The 17993-nt window shown below is 34.0% G+C and overlaps 1 protein-coding gene across 50 annotated transcripts in view; it reads right to left on the reverse strand.

Moving 5' to 3' along the window:
- The window catches only part of PTPRD (protein tyrosine phosphatase receptor type D), a 2336513-nt gene that overhangs the window by 182852 nt on the left and 2135668 nt on the right, over positions 1 to 17993 (reverse strand). For 21 of the 50 annotated variants that reach the window (XM_054243560.2, XM_078368865.1, XM_078368848.1 and 18 more), the window contains 5 exons: positions 10040 to 10173; positions 7311 to 7455; positions 3813 to 4118; positions 2704 to 2897; positions 551 to 577 (listed from right to left, as the gene is read on the reverse strand). In XM_054243560.2, the coding sequence (XP_054099535.1) occupies positions 551 to 577; positions 2704 to 2897; positions 3813 to 4118; positions 7311 to 7455; positions 10040 to 10173 (806 nt within the window). The remainder of the gene's footprint in view (positions 1 to 550; positions 578 to 2703; positions 2898 to 3812; positions 4119 to 7310; positions 7456 to 10039; positions 10174 to 17993) is intronic. The other 29 variants (XM_054243561.2, XM_035293168.3, XM_054243559.2 and 26 more) reach the window with 4 other exon arrangements.

Here is a 17993-nt window from a genome sequence, read left to right on the forward strand (position 1 = left end):
TACATCTTGTTATCCACTGGCTATGCAATCTTGGAGTAGGATTTATGAGAAGCCTACACCAAAAAATTTGACATCTCCAGTCTGCCATGCCTTCATTTAAAGCAAGCTTGTCCAACATGCAGCCCAACATAACTCATAAACTTTCTTAAAACATTACGAGATTTTTTTTTTAAGCTCATCAGCTGTCATTAATGTGAGACCCAAGACAATTCTTCTTCCAATGTGGCCCAGAGAAGTGAAAAGATTGGACAACAACCCTGAATTTTAAAGCATGCCTCCTCTGACTATGTCACAAGGCAGAGTTAGTAGCAGCCATCAAAACAAATATCACAAGCCCATGACATTTCTTATGCAGTCAATAGCACCATGCTGATTTCACAAAACAAAAGCCAAAATAAAAAGTGCACCACAGAGTAAAGATAACTTAAAAATAATTTGTTAGTTCATGCATCCAAGCAAACTGTGATAGATCACAAATAAGTGAAAGAAGGATGTCAGAGGAAACAAGCATATATGTCTGCTTTTGACAAAACATTCAAAAATTACTCACATGTTCAGTAGTATCATCAAATTCCCACTGATTGAGAATAAGAAGGTTGGGAGGAAAACAAAATAAAAAGAAATAAAATTTAAAGCCTTATACGGGCAATGTTGCCCTTCTTAGATAAAAACAAAATAGAATAAAGAAACAATTGAAGCAGTGTGTACAATAAAATTCCAAATAATGTGTGTTTTGCTGCTACCTCCACTTCTAATTAGGAGGTCAAATTAAATATGTATTGCTACTGTTATCACTAAAACCAGCTAATATTCTTTAAATATATGGTTCACTGAAACATATCAGTGAGGCACAGAAAAGGCTAATGTTTCTAATCATGTCCTACTCATAACATTGATTTTGACTTCTATCTTAAGTTATTCAGTTAAAAGTCACTATTTAGATTAATATCGTTCATTACATTTAACATGTATAGCTTCAGTGAAGTCCTGTGAGATGTAATGAAACTTCAGGGAAGAGTGAAGAAAAATAAATAAGATGGGAAAGAAAGAAAATACACAAGGAAAATAAGCAATTAATAAAGAAAAGCCAACGAAGAAGAGAAAAAAAGAGTTGAGATTTAAAGCATTTGGCATTATATAATTTCATTAACTACCATATTTTACAATGGAAATAGAGAAAGAATTACAATTCTATAATGTACAATATCTAAGAACCAAAGAAGACCATCAAAGCACAATGGTCATGTTGTTTTCTTTTTCATAATTGTAGATTTACAAGATAAAATAAAGCAATAATGGCTTAATAAATTTAAACAATGGTAACTTCCTTTTTATAGGTACTACATAATAATCATTTATAAAAATTAAGTGAATGGGCCATTTCCAGTGTTGAAGGGACATTAGGAAGCTCTACTGCATTTACAGAAGTGGCCTTGGGGTAGATAAGTGAGCCATGAATTCAGATCCCTTTACTTCGAATGTTTTAAAACTGAAGAAAACATGAAGACATTTGAGAGTTGACTTGTATTAAGACTTTGGGGTAAGTGCTTTCCTTAGAACCACAGGGATATTTATTACTCTTATTTTCACAGACAAGAATGTAGAACTGGGCAACCTGGTGCTGCAGTTTTCAACTTGCTTCATAATCTTTCCTACTTTCATACAAAGGAAGGCATTTTCACGTGAAATACATTTCAAATTTTTTACAGACTCCATCCTTTCCCTGCCAAGTCACCAATTTCTTGGCTAAGGACAGCATTCCAATGTTTGTAATATCCCATCCTCATTATATCTCATCACCATCTGACACAGCAAAGGTGAGCTAGTTTATGAGTTATGCACAATTTTCAGCATGGTAGTTACAAGTTGAAATCGTCATCTCCCTTTCAGGAAAATATGTAAAACACAAGGTAATTTATTATGCAACTATCTTTGAATCACCTCTAATTTATGAAAAAACTGAAAATTTTCAATGCTGTGCTTTAAAAAACTAATTACAGAACCAGATTGTGATACCATAGTTGCAAACCACTGTCCTAAGATGAATACAATTTCTCACATACTCAACTATTCATTTTTAGTACTTTCTTCTTCTTCTTTTTAAATCTTGGTTCAACATAAGGATCCCATTTATTCTCTAGGAAACTCTGATTTAATTTTAGTATCATTGTCATGATCTTCATTTTCTGGGACAGGAAACAATGGCTTTCATCAAATATGTAATTCAATGAAGTGGTACTAAATAAAATACTGAGTATCTTTCCCTGAATATAAATGTCTTTTCTTCAGTGGAAGAAGTCATACATTTAGAAACTAGCACAACCAAGATACAAGTCATTTTAGCACAGAAGAAAGCAGATTCTATCAGCAAAATTGCAGCTTAGAATTCTTCCCTTTGACTCAACTAAGTCAATCATTTTTTTGTAAAGGCAAACTCAGATATGGTGGTCAAGAGTTGAAAAATCTATATTTTAAGGAAACCATAACATGTTTTTAATCAGATTTGAGCGTCATTTCATTTCAATTCCCTTCCTTACTTGACAGTAACTCTTGTTGAAAGATCAATATATATCAATGTGTACTGAAAACTAGAATTTTGTACAGGATTTTTTAAATGTTGAAAAACTAAAATAAGGCAAATTTCAAGATATCAAATTAAAAAAATTAAAATATGAAAACAGACACATAATTTCAGAGGCTTACCTGTGCATCAGCCAGCATGACATCTTTCAGCATGGGCTGGCCCTTGGGCTCACCATTTTCCATTCTCACATAATGCACCTGGTATCCTCTTATCTGGCCATGCTGTTTATTGGGCACGGGTGAGCGCCATGAGACTTTAACAGATGTTGAGTTGACAGCCTCTACCTCGACTTTGCGAGGAGGACCACTAGGAACTGGAACAACATCATTGGATAAAAGAAATTATAGGCATGTGTCCCACCCAATCAGAGCATTCTCTGCATTTTCTTTGTTTTTTGTTTTTTGTTTTTTTTTTTTTTCAAAAAATGGGTAAACCCACTATGTTTCCTTTGAAGAATACAAACATTTTCAACCAATGAAAATGCTTAACCAATCTGCTCTACCTTTTAAGAAAAGATCAAAAAACATGACCGATGCAAAAAAAAAAAAAAAAATGGAAGAAAAAAAGAGTATCAGAGAAATAGAAAACCATGTAAAAAATGTACAAAAGCCAAGGAAGATGCTTTGAGGTTCAAAGCATTAAAGCACAAAGAGGTATAGCATTGAAATAATAACAAAAACTGGCTGTTGATTGTTGTGTGTTTTTTAAGGTTTCTTTTTAAACAGCAGAATAAAAAGATTCTTGATTATATGGATTATCTTCTCTTTTTTTCTCATATCAAAGGTATTCCACACAAAAGATGCCAAAAATTGAATGTTGAGCATCAGTGTCTCTGAAATATGTAAGACAAAAAGGCAACAAAAAGATAAGAAGGTAGTTTTGAAAAGTTAACTTCAAAATGTAAAAGAAGTGACTACAAAAAGCCAAGAAAAACACAGAAGACTTTAGATGAAGGTACAGAGACGGGCTGGATTGCAAGACCATAGGAGCCAACTGTTCTTTTAAAGAGAAGCAAATTACTGCATTGAGATTGAAAAAAGAAAAAAAAAAAAAAAAAAAAAAAAAAACCAGGCTGTAGCAAAGACAAGTCTTTGGCAAAAATACAAAAGTAACAGCAATGCTGGGTAAAATGATGAGCAGAGAAAAAAGATTACTGTTAGCCTATTGAAAGACAGCAGACCAAGACTGTGTCAGAAGGGTGCAAACTGACGTAGCGGAGGCAACATACCATCTTCATCGGTTCGAATCAACACGGACAAGCTCTCAGGGCCAGGGCCGACATCCGTATGGGCCGTCACAGTGATCCGGTATTCAGTCCATTTTTCCAGCTGTTCCAAAAGGTATTTGGTAGAGTCCGAAGGAATTCCCAAAATCTCGTGAGGCTTGTCGTCTTCCCCATCCACTGCAGTATACTTGATGGAGTATTCAGTGATAATGCCATTCTGTTTTTCCACTGGTGGAGGTTGCCAACTTACCAAAATGCTAGTGGAACTTGGGCTGGTGCAACTAATGTCTTGAGGAGGAGCTGACGGCTCTTATTTTGGTAGTGAGTTAAAGGAGGATTTAAGTGAAAGGACAGGAGTGGTTGAAAAAAAAATGATAAAACAAAAGAAAAGGCAAAATAAATAAATGAACAATAAGGACAAAACAAAAAGAAGGCTTTGAAACTTAAATTCTAATGACAAATTATGTACCTTGGCTTAGTAATATGAATAAACCAAAAAAATGAATTAATGACCAAAAATAATTGTTAAATAATGGGTGGGGGGACTATGTGAAAATGAAACCTTGAGATAATGGAGCCTCAAATAAAATTACCTACCTGTGATATAAATTCTTCTTCTAAATCAATCCCTCAGTATCTCTCACCCCCACTAAACTGACTACCCAGCTTCAGAAAAGCTGCAAATAGTGCTAGTATTTACTTGAGGGTCTGATGATGTTTCACAGATGTTTGTTTCCAAGCTTTCACTTTTACATTCTAAAATAAGGATGGTTTACATACACTACTCAGTTGTGAAAGGCTTTTTAAGTGTGAAAAGTTACAGTAACTGCTAATGCCCTTCTACCAGTTCCAATGAAAAATAAATAAGTAAACAACAAACATAAAAGGGTTCACTCTATCTGAAAAAAGGAGTTTGCCTGACCAGTTTTAATAAAAAAAAATAAAGTTCACTTAACATTGATCGTAGCCCATATACAGTGAGCATGCAGAATCAATAAAGAATGAAAATGCAGAGTCCAAGATTTACCTACCCGAGGGTAATGTCAGGCTTGTTGATTCTGACTGTAACTTGTACTTACCCTACGACAGCTTTCAGCTTTTTTATTATAACTCTTCTTGAGACACCTTTGCTAGTGAAGAATTAGATCCCACCAGCAAAATTTGGTAAAATCAATAATAATCATTTATCCCTTACAAAATGTCAATAACACAGCCATTAAAAAGAACTTTTTAAAAAAACCCAAGTATCATATGGAAAAGATGTAACTTATGTGCAAACTTTCTTTCATTTTGTACATAATTATTCATACAATGTAGGGTTTAGAGTTAAAAGATATACTTTCTTACTGCCCATTGTAAATAAAACTAGTCACTTTCTAAGCAATTATTTTCCATCCAATCAACCAAACATTATGATTTGAAAAAATTAAAAACGAATAAAGAATAACACAACTATTATCATAAATTATTTTAAACTTAAAAATACATGTTCCTAAAGAAGAACTAACAAGTGATCTAAGATATACAACTCCATAGACACAATATATATTTTTAAAGGAATATATACGATAGAGTGAATAAAGCAATCCTATCTTTTTATTTGAATGTGGAGTTTGGGGATCTCCTTAGACTTTGTGAATCTTAATATTATGGAGTGCCAGGTGTATCCAGTTGTTTAGGGGATTATCAGTCTTTCTTAATTTGCATGCCTTGTGTTCATTATTACAGTCAATCAGAATAAAAGCTCTCTGTATTGACAAAAAAAATTCTCATAGGACAGCCTTGTAAATTTGGAATAAGATTTGCAAAACCACTAAAATCTCATTTTTATTGATTCTGGCTAGAGGTTCTTATATCTCAAATTATAAAACTATTTTACGTGCATTATCATTATTCATAATAAATTGAGTTGTTCATGTAACAGCAAGGACTCACTTGCAATTCTTTTTTAAAAGATGATTTGGTTTTCACTGGGGCTATCTTAACACCTCCTATTTTGTGAGAATATATTCAACACCATTTGAAAATTTTACTTTAATAAAATAAAGAATAGATAAACGTTTGATGTGCTTATAAAAAGTCTATTCAATTTGTCTGTGTGTTTGTGTGTGTGTGCATGTTAAAAACTGAGGTTTGTAAATCTTGCAAAATATAATATTGAAGCATGTAACATTTATCTTAATTAAATGCTTGGTTTTAAGAAATTATCCTCTACCATACTATTTATTAGCCTGCCTAGAATTTAAAGCAGACATACAGAGAATACATTAATTTACATGCCTCTGTCTTTAAATGAGAGAAAATTTTATGGGACTAAAGTATAATCACTAATAGATTAAACAGGATCATAATCATTTTCATGTGAATAAACGTGCTTTAAGAGGGAAAAACATAAATTTTATTATCAAAAAATCTTGAAAGATTTCAGGTTTCTATAGAAAATAAAATGATGTAAAACTTGCTTATTTATATGGAAGGAAATTAATCTTTTAACATAAATTTCATGTTTCCTGATAGGTCTACATATGAGGTCAACAGAGTATCTTCTTGACAAAATTCAGTGTATTTCTACTATAGTTATCTATTGTATAATTTACTATGTCAAAATGCAAATACAAAATATTACACAAAGCAATCTAAGAAAATAACCCCACAAACTTTTCAATTCAAGGTAAACAGTACTATTATGGATGAATTGTAGACACTTATTAATAAAAAGCAATTAATAGTATTATAAGCCACCAAACTTGCCATCAAAAACAATCTCCTATATAATACTTTATGCAAAACAATCTGCCCTGGGCAAAATTAACCCCCACTGTGATAAACACAGCTATGCTTAAGGGTAACAGTTCCAAAAACAAATTGAACCTGAAGAAACAAAATATAACTTAGAATGGCAAATATGCTTACAATTATGCCATTGTTTCTAAATTTGTCCAGATACAGATTTTCTCTTAATGTTCCAAATTTCCACAGGTACTACTCACAGAGATAGTAAGAAGTCATAAGAGCTGAGCTTTTCTCAGAGTAGAAATAATTACATAAAATAAGGACTTGTTTGTCTGCAAAGCCAAAGCCTGCGTGCTTAAAAAAGTCTTTTTTTTTTTTTTTTTTTTTTGTCTTTTGCTGCCTCTTTCATTTGCCAAGCCCTCCTGTGATTATTTTTTAGGGTTCTCAATGTGAATTTTGCTTTAAAGCCTTATCATTCATTACACAGGGCCTGATCTAACTCCTTTCATCCACTTTTCACCCATGGAGGTCAACTAACTTCTTTAAAAGTCTTTCAATGCAGGAAGTAGGAAAGTGGGGTCCGTTATTTGGATCAAGTGCGAAACCAAAATAAGTCACTGTTGTACTTCCATCTGTGAAGTGTGATGCATACTAACCTAAAGACTACTATTAAGCATATCAGCAGGTTTGTTTGTTGTAAAGGTGAAAACTAGCAACATCTCCCAGTGGAAATAAAAAGGCAGAAAGTAAGCAAAGAGAGACACCTACTTGACTGCATGGTTCTAGCTGATATTTCCGCAGTGGAAGCACCCAGGCCTTGGGGAGAGCGCGCAGCCAGACGGAAGTAGTATAAGCTGTTTGGTTTCAGTCCTTGCAACCTATACGATGTCCCTGGCTCAATGGTAATTCGTTGCTGGAAGCAATAAGAGAATGTGGTCATCTTCAGTAAAATTCATGAAAATACTTTTTAATCACACTCTCTGGAACATCAGATTTCTATCATCAGTATTATCATCTCATTAAAATATCACCAAAAGAGTCAATAGTAAGCATCCAGGGCTATACCGAGGAAATTATACAAAGATCTCAGTTTAAAAGGCAAGTTTCTACAAAGGTAACTGAAGTAAGGGAAGTCAGAGATCTTTGAAATTTTGACTCAGTTCACCAAATACATCAGATCAGAGAAACACTGAGAGGCCAACACCCATGAGTGTGTTCTGCCCTTAAATGTGTGCATGTTGCTATGACACAGACCACAATAGAAGATGACACCTGCCCCTGGGAGTGGAATATGCTCAACATGTGCAATTTTAAGATGTCTACTCATCTCCCATGACCTTCTGAAATCTCAATCAGAGGCAAAGAAAATATGACCAGAAGTAGCAACAGTAACCAGTATACAATTTACTACAGGTTGCTATAAAAGAGATTTGAAATTCCCAAGTTTTGATGGGATAAAAGTCACATTAGTCACTAAAGAAAGCCGAATAATTTATCTGAAACCACATTATTACCCTAGTTGATCAAAATAACCAAAACACTTCCTTTCTTTCTTTGTGAATATAGACTCTGCAGCCAGAAAAAAAATACATTGATAAACTTTCGTGGACTTTTGAAATAAGATTTCGTTAATCGAATGCTGTAACTCTCACCTTCCATGCTTAAAATTTATCATTTAGCAAAAATGTAAGTGTCTATGGGCAATCAATCTTGAATATCAGCTTACAGCAAATCTTATAATGCGAGTAAGTCCATAATCCAGTAATGGTGTGTGTAATCTTAAGGCTTTTTATCAAATGGTGTTTGCTATTCACACAAACAAATCAGTTAAGAAGAATTCAAATATAAAACTAGAGACACCATCCCTAGGATGTTCTGGCTTACAAATACAAAGGTTTTCAGAACTTACAGATCCACCAAATAAGGAATAAAGAAATTCCCCAAATAAGCAATTATAGAGCATAGTAGCTGTGCCAACAACATTCAAGCATCCTTAGTGTTCTCAGAAGACCATGATTCTCCTTTAGTCTTTGTATGTATGTACGTATGTATGTACGTATGTATGTACGTATGCATGCATATATTTTAGTTTGCTGCTGCTGATGTCTAAATAATTGAATGCTGATTTATGCCTTACAAAAAACATAAATAGCTCAAGTTGTACCATAAATACTTTAAGGCATATCTGCATTTCACTATATAACTTTTTGAGTGCTTGATTTATATTGGCTTTGTTAGATAAATGTAAAAGCACTGCATTTAAAACCTATTCTTTTGAGATTCTGCTCAATTATAACAGATGTAATAAAATAGAGTTTATAAGAACATATTAATTTATTATAACATTCACAATTATGTACTGCAAGTTAATTGATAATAGTTAATTTAGTATGTGAGGTTTTTTTAGATATTCTTTATTAGAACTCCAGGACTGTTTCACTTTGTGAAGATCTTTTTTCAGATAAAAAATGCTAAAAGGCATAATTAAATGACTTGTATGAGTGGAGTTCTCAAATATAGTGCCATTAACTCTTTTTGTCTTAATGTTCCCCATTGGATTTCAAAATAATAAAAAAAAAACATATTTATTACTATTATGTATTCCCACTCTGCAAATGTTAGATGTATCTCAATATCGATTTCTACAATGCATTCACACTCCACTCAAGAGGCAGCAGACCCTAACGGTTAACAACAGACTCTGGAACTCAACTGCCTAAACTCAAATCCCAGCTCTGCCATTCACTAGTATGAGACTCTGAGCAAATTATTTAATTTTTTTTCCATGCCCCCATTTTATATTATATGTCAAAGAGATTAATAAGAAAGTCTAGCTGCAGTACTACCGTAAAAATTAGATTCGTTTTTGAAGGTGAGACCTTAGAACAGTGCCTATTAATGAGTTAATTATATTGATTCTCAGTGACTATCAACGACTGCCATGCCTTTGACAATCTGTTATTCTATTTACACAGCAAACTCAAACATTACATACACTCACCTTCATACCAAACACTTTTAGCAAACAAATAAACATTTGCCATGAGAAATCCTTGAAACTAGTGTGGAAAAATTCATCTAGCCAAGGACTTTCATTAACATATAGAGCTAATTTAGCCACCTGCCCCCACAGTGACTTAAATACTTTCACGCAGAAGAGAAAGAAAGTCCCCAAGTCTCAGTGAGTAATTATACTTCCATAACCTGATACGTCTATGGAACTTGGAAACCTGTTAGAAGCATATTCCAACAGGATCAAGAGTTATTTTGTTTTGTTTCTCCCCCAAACCTCCAAATAGCAACTCTTTTTTTTGTTTGTTTCTTCATCTGTTTGTTTTGTGGGGGGTGGGGGTGGGGGGTCAAGTTCCTCTTTTAATTAGTAAATCTTTTCCATCAAGGTCCTCAATAGCTATCTCACCAAGAATATGGTAAATACAAAAAAAGAAGTGGCCCAAGGTAATGAATAATTCCCAGGGTGAGAAGCACTACAGTCTTACCTCCTCTCCGTGCTCCCCATCTTTGTAGACCAGTTCGTAGTTGGCAATGGTATCTGAACGTGGAGGTGTCCAAGAGAGCAAAATACTTGTTTCAGACTCAGGTTCTGCTTTGAAGTTTAGTGGCTGCCCTGGTACTAAAAACAGGGAGGCAAAGGATTGAATTCACAATCACAATGAGTATTTGCAAAGTTCTTCCATTAGTGTACCTGTTTAAACCTTTCGAAACCTGTACACATGTATCAGCTTAGTGAAAAACCAAGCTCCCTTACATTGTCCAAGTTAACCTCTTTGTATACAGGGCAAGAGCAATGTTATAAATCCTGCTTTGGAGTAATAGAACACCTACACAAAATACAGTATAGCTAACAAGTGTAAAGCACATCAGCCTCTGAATTTAAGTTTAAGGATAAAATTCTCTACTTCATGATATGGTTGTAATAAGTAATATAATATATATAAAGTACCTGAAAATTGCCAAAAGCATAATAAGTGCTAAATACCTAAAAGTACTGTTATTTACAACTGAGTGGGAACTTACTCTCTAGCACTACATGTAACATTAAAAATGATTTCCAATTACATTTATAAAATCGTACCTTTACTGCATTAACAAAACCTACAGGCAACCAGAATCACTTAGCATTTTTTCTTACCAGCCCACACTTTGAAAAAGAGGTGTAAAAAAGGAAAAACAAAACAACGCAACTCTACCACTTACAAATAATTACTTCTAATCTCTAAACTATGTTAAATTATTTAATGCACTTCACCTAATACAAACAAAATTTTGTCTCTAGGACCACATACTACGACTAAACTACTACAAAGTAAAGCTAAATTACTACAAAAATCAAGAAGTTTATAGAATACACTTACGATCAGAAATATGGTAACTTATGGAGGTCATCTATAATGCTCATATTACCCATGTAATCTATTTAATAAAAAATTTGAAAGGGCTGTTCATCAGCTGTAATAAAGAACTTGAAGTCTATTAGGTTTAAAACACTTTACTCAAATGTACTAGAGTAAGTTTTACTGACTTAAACTTCCTAGTCAACACCTAAGCCTATCAGTTCCCCTCTATCCATTATATACAAGGCTGAGTCAGGGTGTCAATGGCACACATAATCGTACATTGCTCTTGGCCACTGTCTGCTCTGATTGGTGAGTGCCCATGCTTTCCCAGTTGTTAAATGTTTTGATCATTACCCTTGATATTATGGCACGTCTCAATGTGCTGTGGCTGAACATATGTACATATTCCCTCAAGTTTAAAGGAGAATTCCATTTATAGTTAAAGAAAAAAAAGAGAACAATAATACTTCACAGCAGAGGAGTAAAAAAAACATCTAAAGTATGCTTTAAAACATCTAAAGTGGCAACTTCAGCAAAAACATTTTAAAACACATATAATACAGTATAATTTGTAGTTGAAAAGAAGCCTTTGGAGAAAATGTATTGCTTTCCTCTTCTTTTATAGCTACGTCTCTGGAGCATAGCTTTAAAAAATGCCCTTTGTTAAAGCAGTCTGCAAGAATGATTTGTAGAATCCCTAATAATTTTATTCCTCTAGTAAGTCAGCCTGTGTGTGTGTGTGTGTGTGTAGGAACACATGTTTGGACCAATGCTTAAGGTCACAAATAATCAGTGCTTCATACTTCTAGCTGTCTTCATCATCTTTTCTCTCTCTCTTTTAAAAAATCACAGGCCTTGAGATTCTGGTTGATGTGATGCCTCTGAGAACTTACTTTCTGAACAGAGTATCACATTTTTTCCCCCAGTACCTGCCCAGTGGGTGACCTAACACAATCATTCAGATTGAAAGTTGGAGGCAAAAGAAGATAAAAGATCTAGAAGCAAGAGGAGGAGGGACAGAGGGGAATAAAACACAAACAGGCAAATTGCAAAGCAAATGGGAAATGCATTGTTTCTAAAAGGGAAATACCGAAAGTGCTGGCAGAGGCAACAATGGAAACAAGAGTGACAAGATAGGTAAGAAAATGATGACAGAATTCCAATATTCTCATGATGAAAGGGTTTCTCAGTCTAAAAGTGCACACATATGCCTATGTACACAGTCATTTACTTTTCCCTACTTTTATTTGTTTCTTTCTTTCTCCCAATTTCCTGGGAAACAAGAGTCTGTGCTAACTCCTGAGTCAAACCAAACCAGAGTACAGTATGGTCAGGAATTAGAAACACAGACAGCATTGAAGGGCTGCTCTCCAGATAATAATTGCTTGTTATGCATTTCCTCCCTGCCTAATGCTAATAATAAATTGACATTGATTGAAAACATCTTGGAAACCTAATTAACTTTTTCTTACTTAAACAGTTTACTTTCTGCTTTTAATTTGTCTTGAGCAAATTCCCGGTTGGTCTCAATGCTTCATTCTTGTTTAGTGACACAAGCTTCATCTGATCTTCTAATTTTGTTTGTTTCTATTAAGAACCCCTTCCTTCTAAATAATGACTTAAGTAGTCGCATCCACGTCTCAGAGGGTACACTGTCCTTTTAATTCTTGCACAATGCTAAGTGTTGGCTAGACAACTAGATGCAAAGCGTCTTCATCCAACGTATAGGGGGTTCTCTCCCATTCTTTCCTTATCCTTCTTTTGAAATGGTTCGGAGGGTAACTTCATTCATTAAATTTTAAAAACTTGCGGTGCAGGCTTAGGCATAGTGACTCACATTTGTAATCCCAGCGCTTTGGAAGTTCAAGTTGGGAGGAAGGCTTGAAGCTGTGGGTTCGAGACCAGTCTAGGACACACAGCAAAACCCTGTCTCTAAAAAATAATAAAACTTAAAAAAAAATTAGCTGGGCATGGCATAGCATGCCTCTAGTTCCAGCTGCCTGGGAGGCTGAGGTGAGAAGATCACTTGAGCTCAGGATGGTGAGGCTACAGTGAGCAATGATTGAACCACTGTACTCCACCCTGGACAACAGAGTGAGATCTTGTCTCTAAAAAATTAAATAGTAAATAATGTATAAAATAAACATGTGGTGCAAACGAAAGTGCTTAGAAGTGTCAGCAAATTTAGATGAGTGAGAAGACCATATGGGGGCTGAGGCCCGGTGGAGAGTGACCACCCACGTGAAGAAGGGCCACAGGCCATGCTCACTGACAGCAGATTGCTGCTTTGTGAAATGTGGGCCTACTCTTGTCTCAGCTTCAGATTTTCTCCACAGAAGTTGACCATGAACCTTCCAGGTAAAATCTTTCCATTCTTAATTACTAAAAGTTAATTCAATTTTAAAAACGCTGTATGGGGCAAAATGTTTCTGCAGGTTAGATTCAGCATATCTGCCAGGACCATAAAATAACCTTTCAGGATCTCATGCTCCACGCTCCTCAACAGCTTAAGGGTGCACTACTCAGACTTCCTCAAAAATTGAGAATGTCCCTAAAATATCGCTTCCTTAGAGCATTTGATCAGATTTGAATTCACCACCATGAAGCTGAAGATGCAAAGGAATAGAAAAAAAAGGTGTAAAATGAATGGATGTATTTTTTAACTCCCATTATTAGTCCTAATGGGTATAATATATGCATATAAGAAAACACTGTAGGGGAATCGGACTATCATATTTGTTTTCTCTGTAACACTTGAGACATAGGAATATTTTCATTAACTGTCAATTGAATTTTTATACCAAATCTTGTGGCTACAGAGGTTCTATTTTATATTTATTATATTAATGTTTTCTCCATATATATGTTTATATGTATTTATACATACAAATGCATAAATGTAAACATTTATTTAGATTTTATTTATTTGTTTGTTTGAGATGAGGTCTTGCTCTATCGCCCAGGCAGGACTGCAATGGCACAATCACGGTTCACTACATGGTTAACTACAGCTTTGACGTCTGGCTCTCAAATACTCCTTCTGCCTCAACACCCAGCCCCCTGCACCCCGAGAAGCTGGGACTACAGGTGTGCGCCATAATATCCGGCTAATTTTTCAAGTTTTTTTGTAAAGACAAGGTCTCAATATGTTTCCCAGAGTGGTCTTGAATTCCTGGGCTCAAGGAATCCTTCCACATTGGCCACCCAAACTGCTGGGAGTACAGGTGTGACCCACTCTGCCTCACCTTCCTACGTAGGTATTTTATGCTCTTGCAGTCATTACACATCACACTTTCTCACTGGCATATTTTTTACCTTCACTTACCAGTCCCTTGTCTATGTATATCTTATTTTATTAAAAATAAGTATTTTATTTTTATTTTATTCAAGGGCTCTTCTGTGTCGTAATATTTCTTTCACATTAACTGAACATAAATTTTATAAGAAAATTTGAGATTCTGGGAAAATCATGAGCAAACAACAAATCCAGACCTTTAAGCACAGTTACTCCATATTCAAAGGAGAGTATGATATTGACCATCAACCAAATTTAGAATAGGACATGGAAACCCGAAATAAAATCAGTAAAAATTTTAATTTAATATATTTAAGAAGTCATTATATACTGTAAAGGTAAGTCCTTCCTCTTGATTCCTTATTTAATGTCCACAAGGAAACACATATATGAGCTATCAAGTCTCTAAAATAAGATTATAATCCCACTGATACATGTTAAGTACTTGAATATTACTATAATTATACTTTCTCTCTATATATATATGAAAGCAACTCAAAGAAAAAGGATAAAAAAAGAGTAAAAAAGGAGAAACCTTCACATTATCAGAAATGCTGATATATTAGAAGAGATTCATATTGGAATAAAATTTAGAGATTATTCCTAAAGAAAAGTTGACACAGATGGCACTGTAAACAACAGTTTCATCTTGCGATAGTATAAATATGAAATATGACCAAAGATACTAGAAAACCCATGATTGCTAAAACATCTAATATTTTAATAAGGTACGTATTTTAAAATGTGTGTCTAGCATATTGAAAAATGATAATAATAACAATAAAAGTGACAGCCAGAATTATAATGGTAGTAAAACAAAACAAAATTCAAAATAAAGAGTCCGATCTGTAAGTGCCACAAATATATCATTGACAGAATAAGTACTTAATACATAAGCATCGGCACAAATCTTACTCTCAAGTGTCATTAATATAAAGGAGAAAAGGTTAAATTTTATTATAGTTGTATTTATATCCAGTGCTCCTTTACTCACTGGGAAAACTATTCAGAAAAAGCATTTAAATTGGAGTCATAATTTTGGTTATTAGAAAGCAGTCTTTTTCTAGTTTGCTTGTATAAACCTGTTGACATACACTAATGAAATGATTTATAAAGTTCTTGAAACCTGACAGACTTTGTCTCTAATGGTCATAGCTTTCATTTTAACATTTTTGCAATGCCCAGAATTCGTAATAGCAATAACATCTCTAAAATGTTTGAAACTACTCATTAGTATTCATTTGACTAATATATACAATTCTTTAGCTTTTGAAGGCATATACTGTTCAAGATAAATCTATATAAGTCAGATGATTTTCAAGAATCTATTAAATGAATAGATGTAATCAGAGGTCAGACATGCTTTGTAAAGAAAGTTCAGAAAAAAGACACATATTAGGATTTAAGATTTATAATGCCTCTACTTAGCAGGAACATTAAGCAACATTTATTTTAATGCATTAGGTTTGAGACTTAATTTGTTACTTTTTAATCAGTTTTATTTGTACTTCTATAAAATATAGTTACCCTATGCTCTTGGTATAATTATCTTTATAAGAAAACTATAGGACATCCTTTTTCCTCCTTAAATGTGTTTTCTAATAATGAAAATATTTTTCTAGCTTAATACAAATACTTCCTTGTCAATGGCCATATATTCCCCATATTTTCAAGTTCAACTAGTTGTGAGTGACTTTGTAACTCTAGAAGTTAAAACTATGGAGAACTGGGAAGATTGACCCATATTTCAGAAAATAATCACCTCAATGAAAGTCTTTTCATATTTAAAACCATTTAAAGATTACTCAACACAGTCAACAGTACTAATATTCACAATTAAGGAGAAATACTCTCTTAGTCAACTATAAAACAGACAGATCATATTCTGATTTTCTGTATTACCAGAAATATACACATTTACATCAATCCTTGACTTATATCCATCTGTGTGACTCATATTGGATAAAATCAAAAGTAAGACTTCTCTCTTAAACTCATTTTGATCCTAAATACCGTTCTTTTGGAATCCAATTTCAAATAGAAATAGGAATGAATGTCCAGAATGAAAGATAATAAAATTAAATGAACACCTTTTAGACACAGAAGACATCAAAGTGTACATTTGTGTGTATTAGTAAGTAAAATGTACTTAAATTTCTACATATTGTTGATCAGTAAATTTCAATAGTGTTAAAAAAGAAAATTGTGGTGAAAACAATCATATCCTTAAATTTTGCATTCATAATGGTTATTATCCTAGCAATCATCCTAAGAATTCTTTAGTCAGTAACCAGAAAAAGGAGCAGCTCAGCATTAATTACATCAGCACTAATACCATTGTTTTTGGCAGGTGTCAACTAATATTCACTGGCCTTTTTAATTAAGCCTATAGAGCACATCAAATCATTGTGCTATTTTGGAGGGTTTGTTTTAGCCTATCTATCTTGGCAGGCAAAGGCATTACATTACAACATATATTCTCAATCAACAGGTATTTTAAAAGTACAACTATTATGGAAGAATCTTGGAAATATCTTCATGTAAAAGTCAGTCAAACAGAGTGGGATTCTAATGTATCCATGGCCCATTCATCTCAATTTTCTGAGTTCTGTCATTAAATTAAATCAGAGCTTTTTAAAGTAGAGACCCAAGTTCACAGTAACTCAATTGCCCTCTGATAATACTACCTTCACTGAGTTATGATTCAATGTCATATTCTGTCCACTGGTAACATAAAAAACTCAAGATATGGTCTATCTACTTAAACATTACTTCCACATTTTTCAATAAATTGTGACTGAAGGCATCAGTTTTTTTTATTAAGTGTTCTAAATATAAGGATTCTCACATTTGTCAAAGACACACATTTCAGTTGAATTAGGTTTAGAAAAAAATCTGTTTCTTAGTTTAATCTTCCTGTCATCATAAAATAAAGATATAAAATACTGTAGATTTCTATGTTTAAACTGGTGCTTATAAAACTTAGAGCCAAATTTAGCCTAATTAATTTAAACTTAGTCAAATTTCAGCCAAATTTAGTGCTTGAGTGTAATGAACTTTCATAAACAAGTTCTTCCTTCCACTTCTTTTAGATAAACTTAGGTTTTTTTTTTCATATCTAAATGTTTTTATCTACTTCTGCACTGGAATAATCTAGTAGCTACCTCGATATTTCAGAAGTTACATATAATTCTTAGATAAATATATGAATAAATGAAACAACTGTGTTTTTCTGTCCTGTCTCTTTTCATTTATTGAATACCCAGGTGGGCATAGAACACACAAGAACTATTACATTAACGAATTATTAACTTAAAAGGTAATGGTGTTGATATGATTTGGCTCTGTGTCCCCACTCAAATCTCATCACAAACTGTAATCCCCACGTGTCAAAGGAGAGCCCTGATGGGAGAGGACTGAATAATGGGGGTGGTTTCTCTTATGCTGTTCTGGTGATAGTGAGTGAGTTCTAACAAGATCTGACGGTTTTATAAGGAGCTGTTCCTGGGGTCCGGGCGCGGTGGCTCAAGCCTGTAATCCCAGCACTTTGGGAGGCCGAGACAGGTGGATCACGAAGTCAAGAAATCAAGACCATCCTGGTCAACATGGTGAAACCCCGTCTCTACTAAAAATAAAAAAACTTAGCTGGGCATGGTGGTGCGTGCCTGTAATCCCAGCTACTCAGGAGGCTGAGGCATGAGAACTGCCTGAACCCAGAAGACGGAGGTTGCAGTGAGCCGAGATCACGCCATTGCACTCCAGCCTGGGTAACAGAAGCGAAACTCCGTCTCAAAAAAAAAG

The sequence above is a fragment of the Callithrix jacchus genome, chromosome 1 (genome assembly GCF_049354715.1).
Source record: "Callithrix jacchus isolate 240 chromosome 1, calJac240_pri, whole genome shotgun sequence".
Taxonomy (NCBI): Eukaryota; Metazoa; Chordata; class Mammalia; order Primates; family Cebidae; genus Callithrix; species Callithrix jacchus.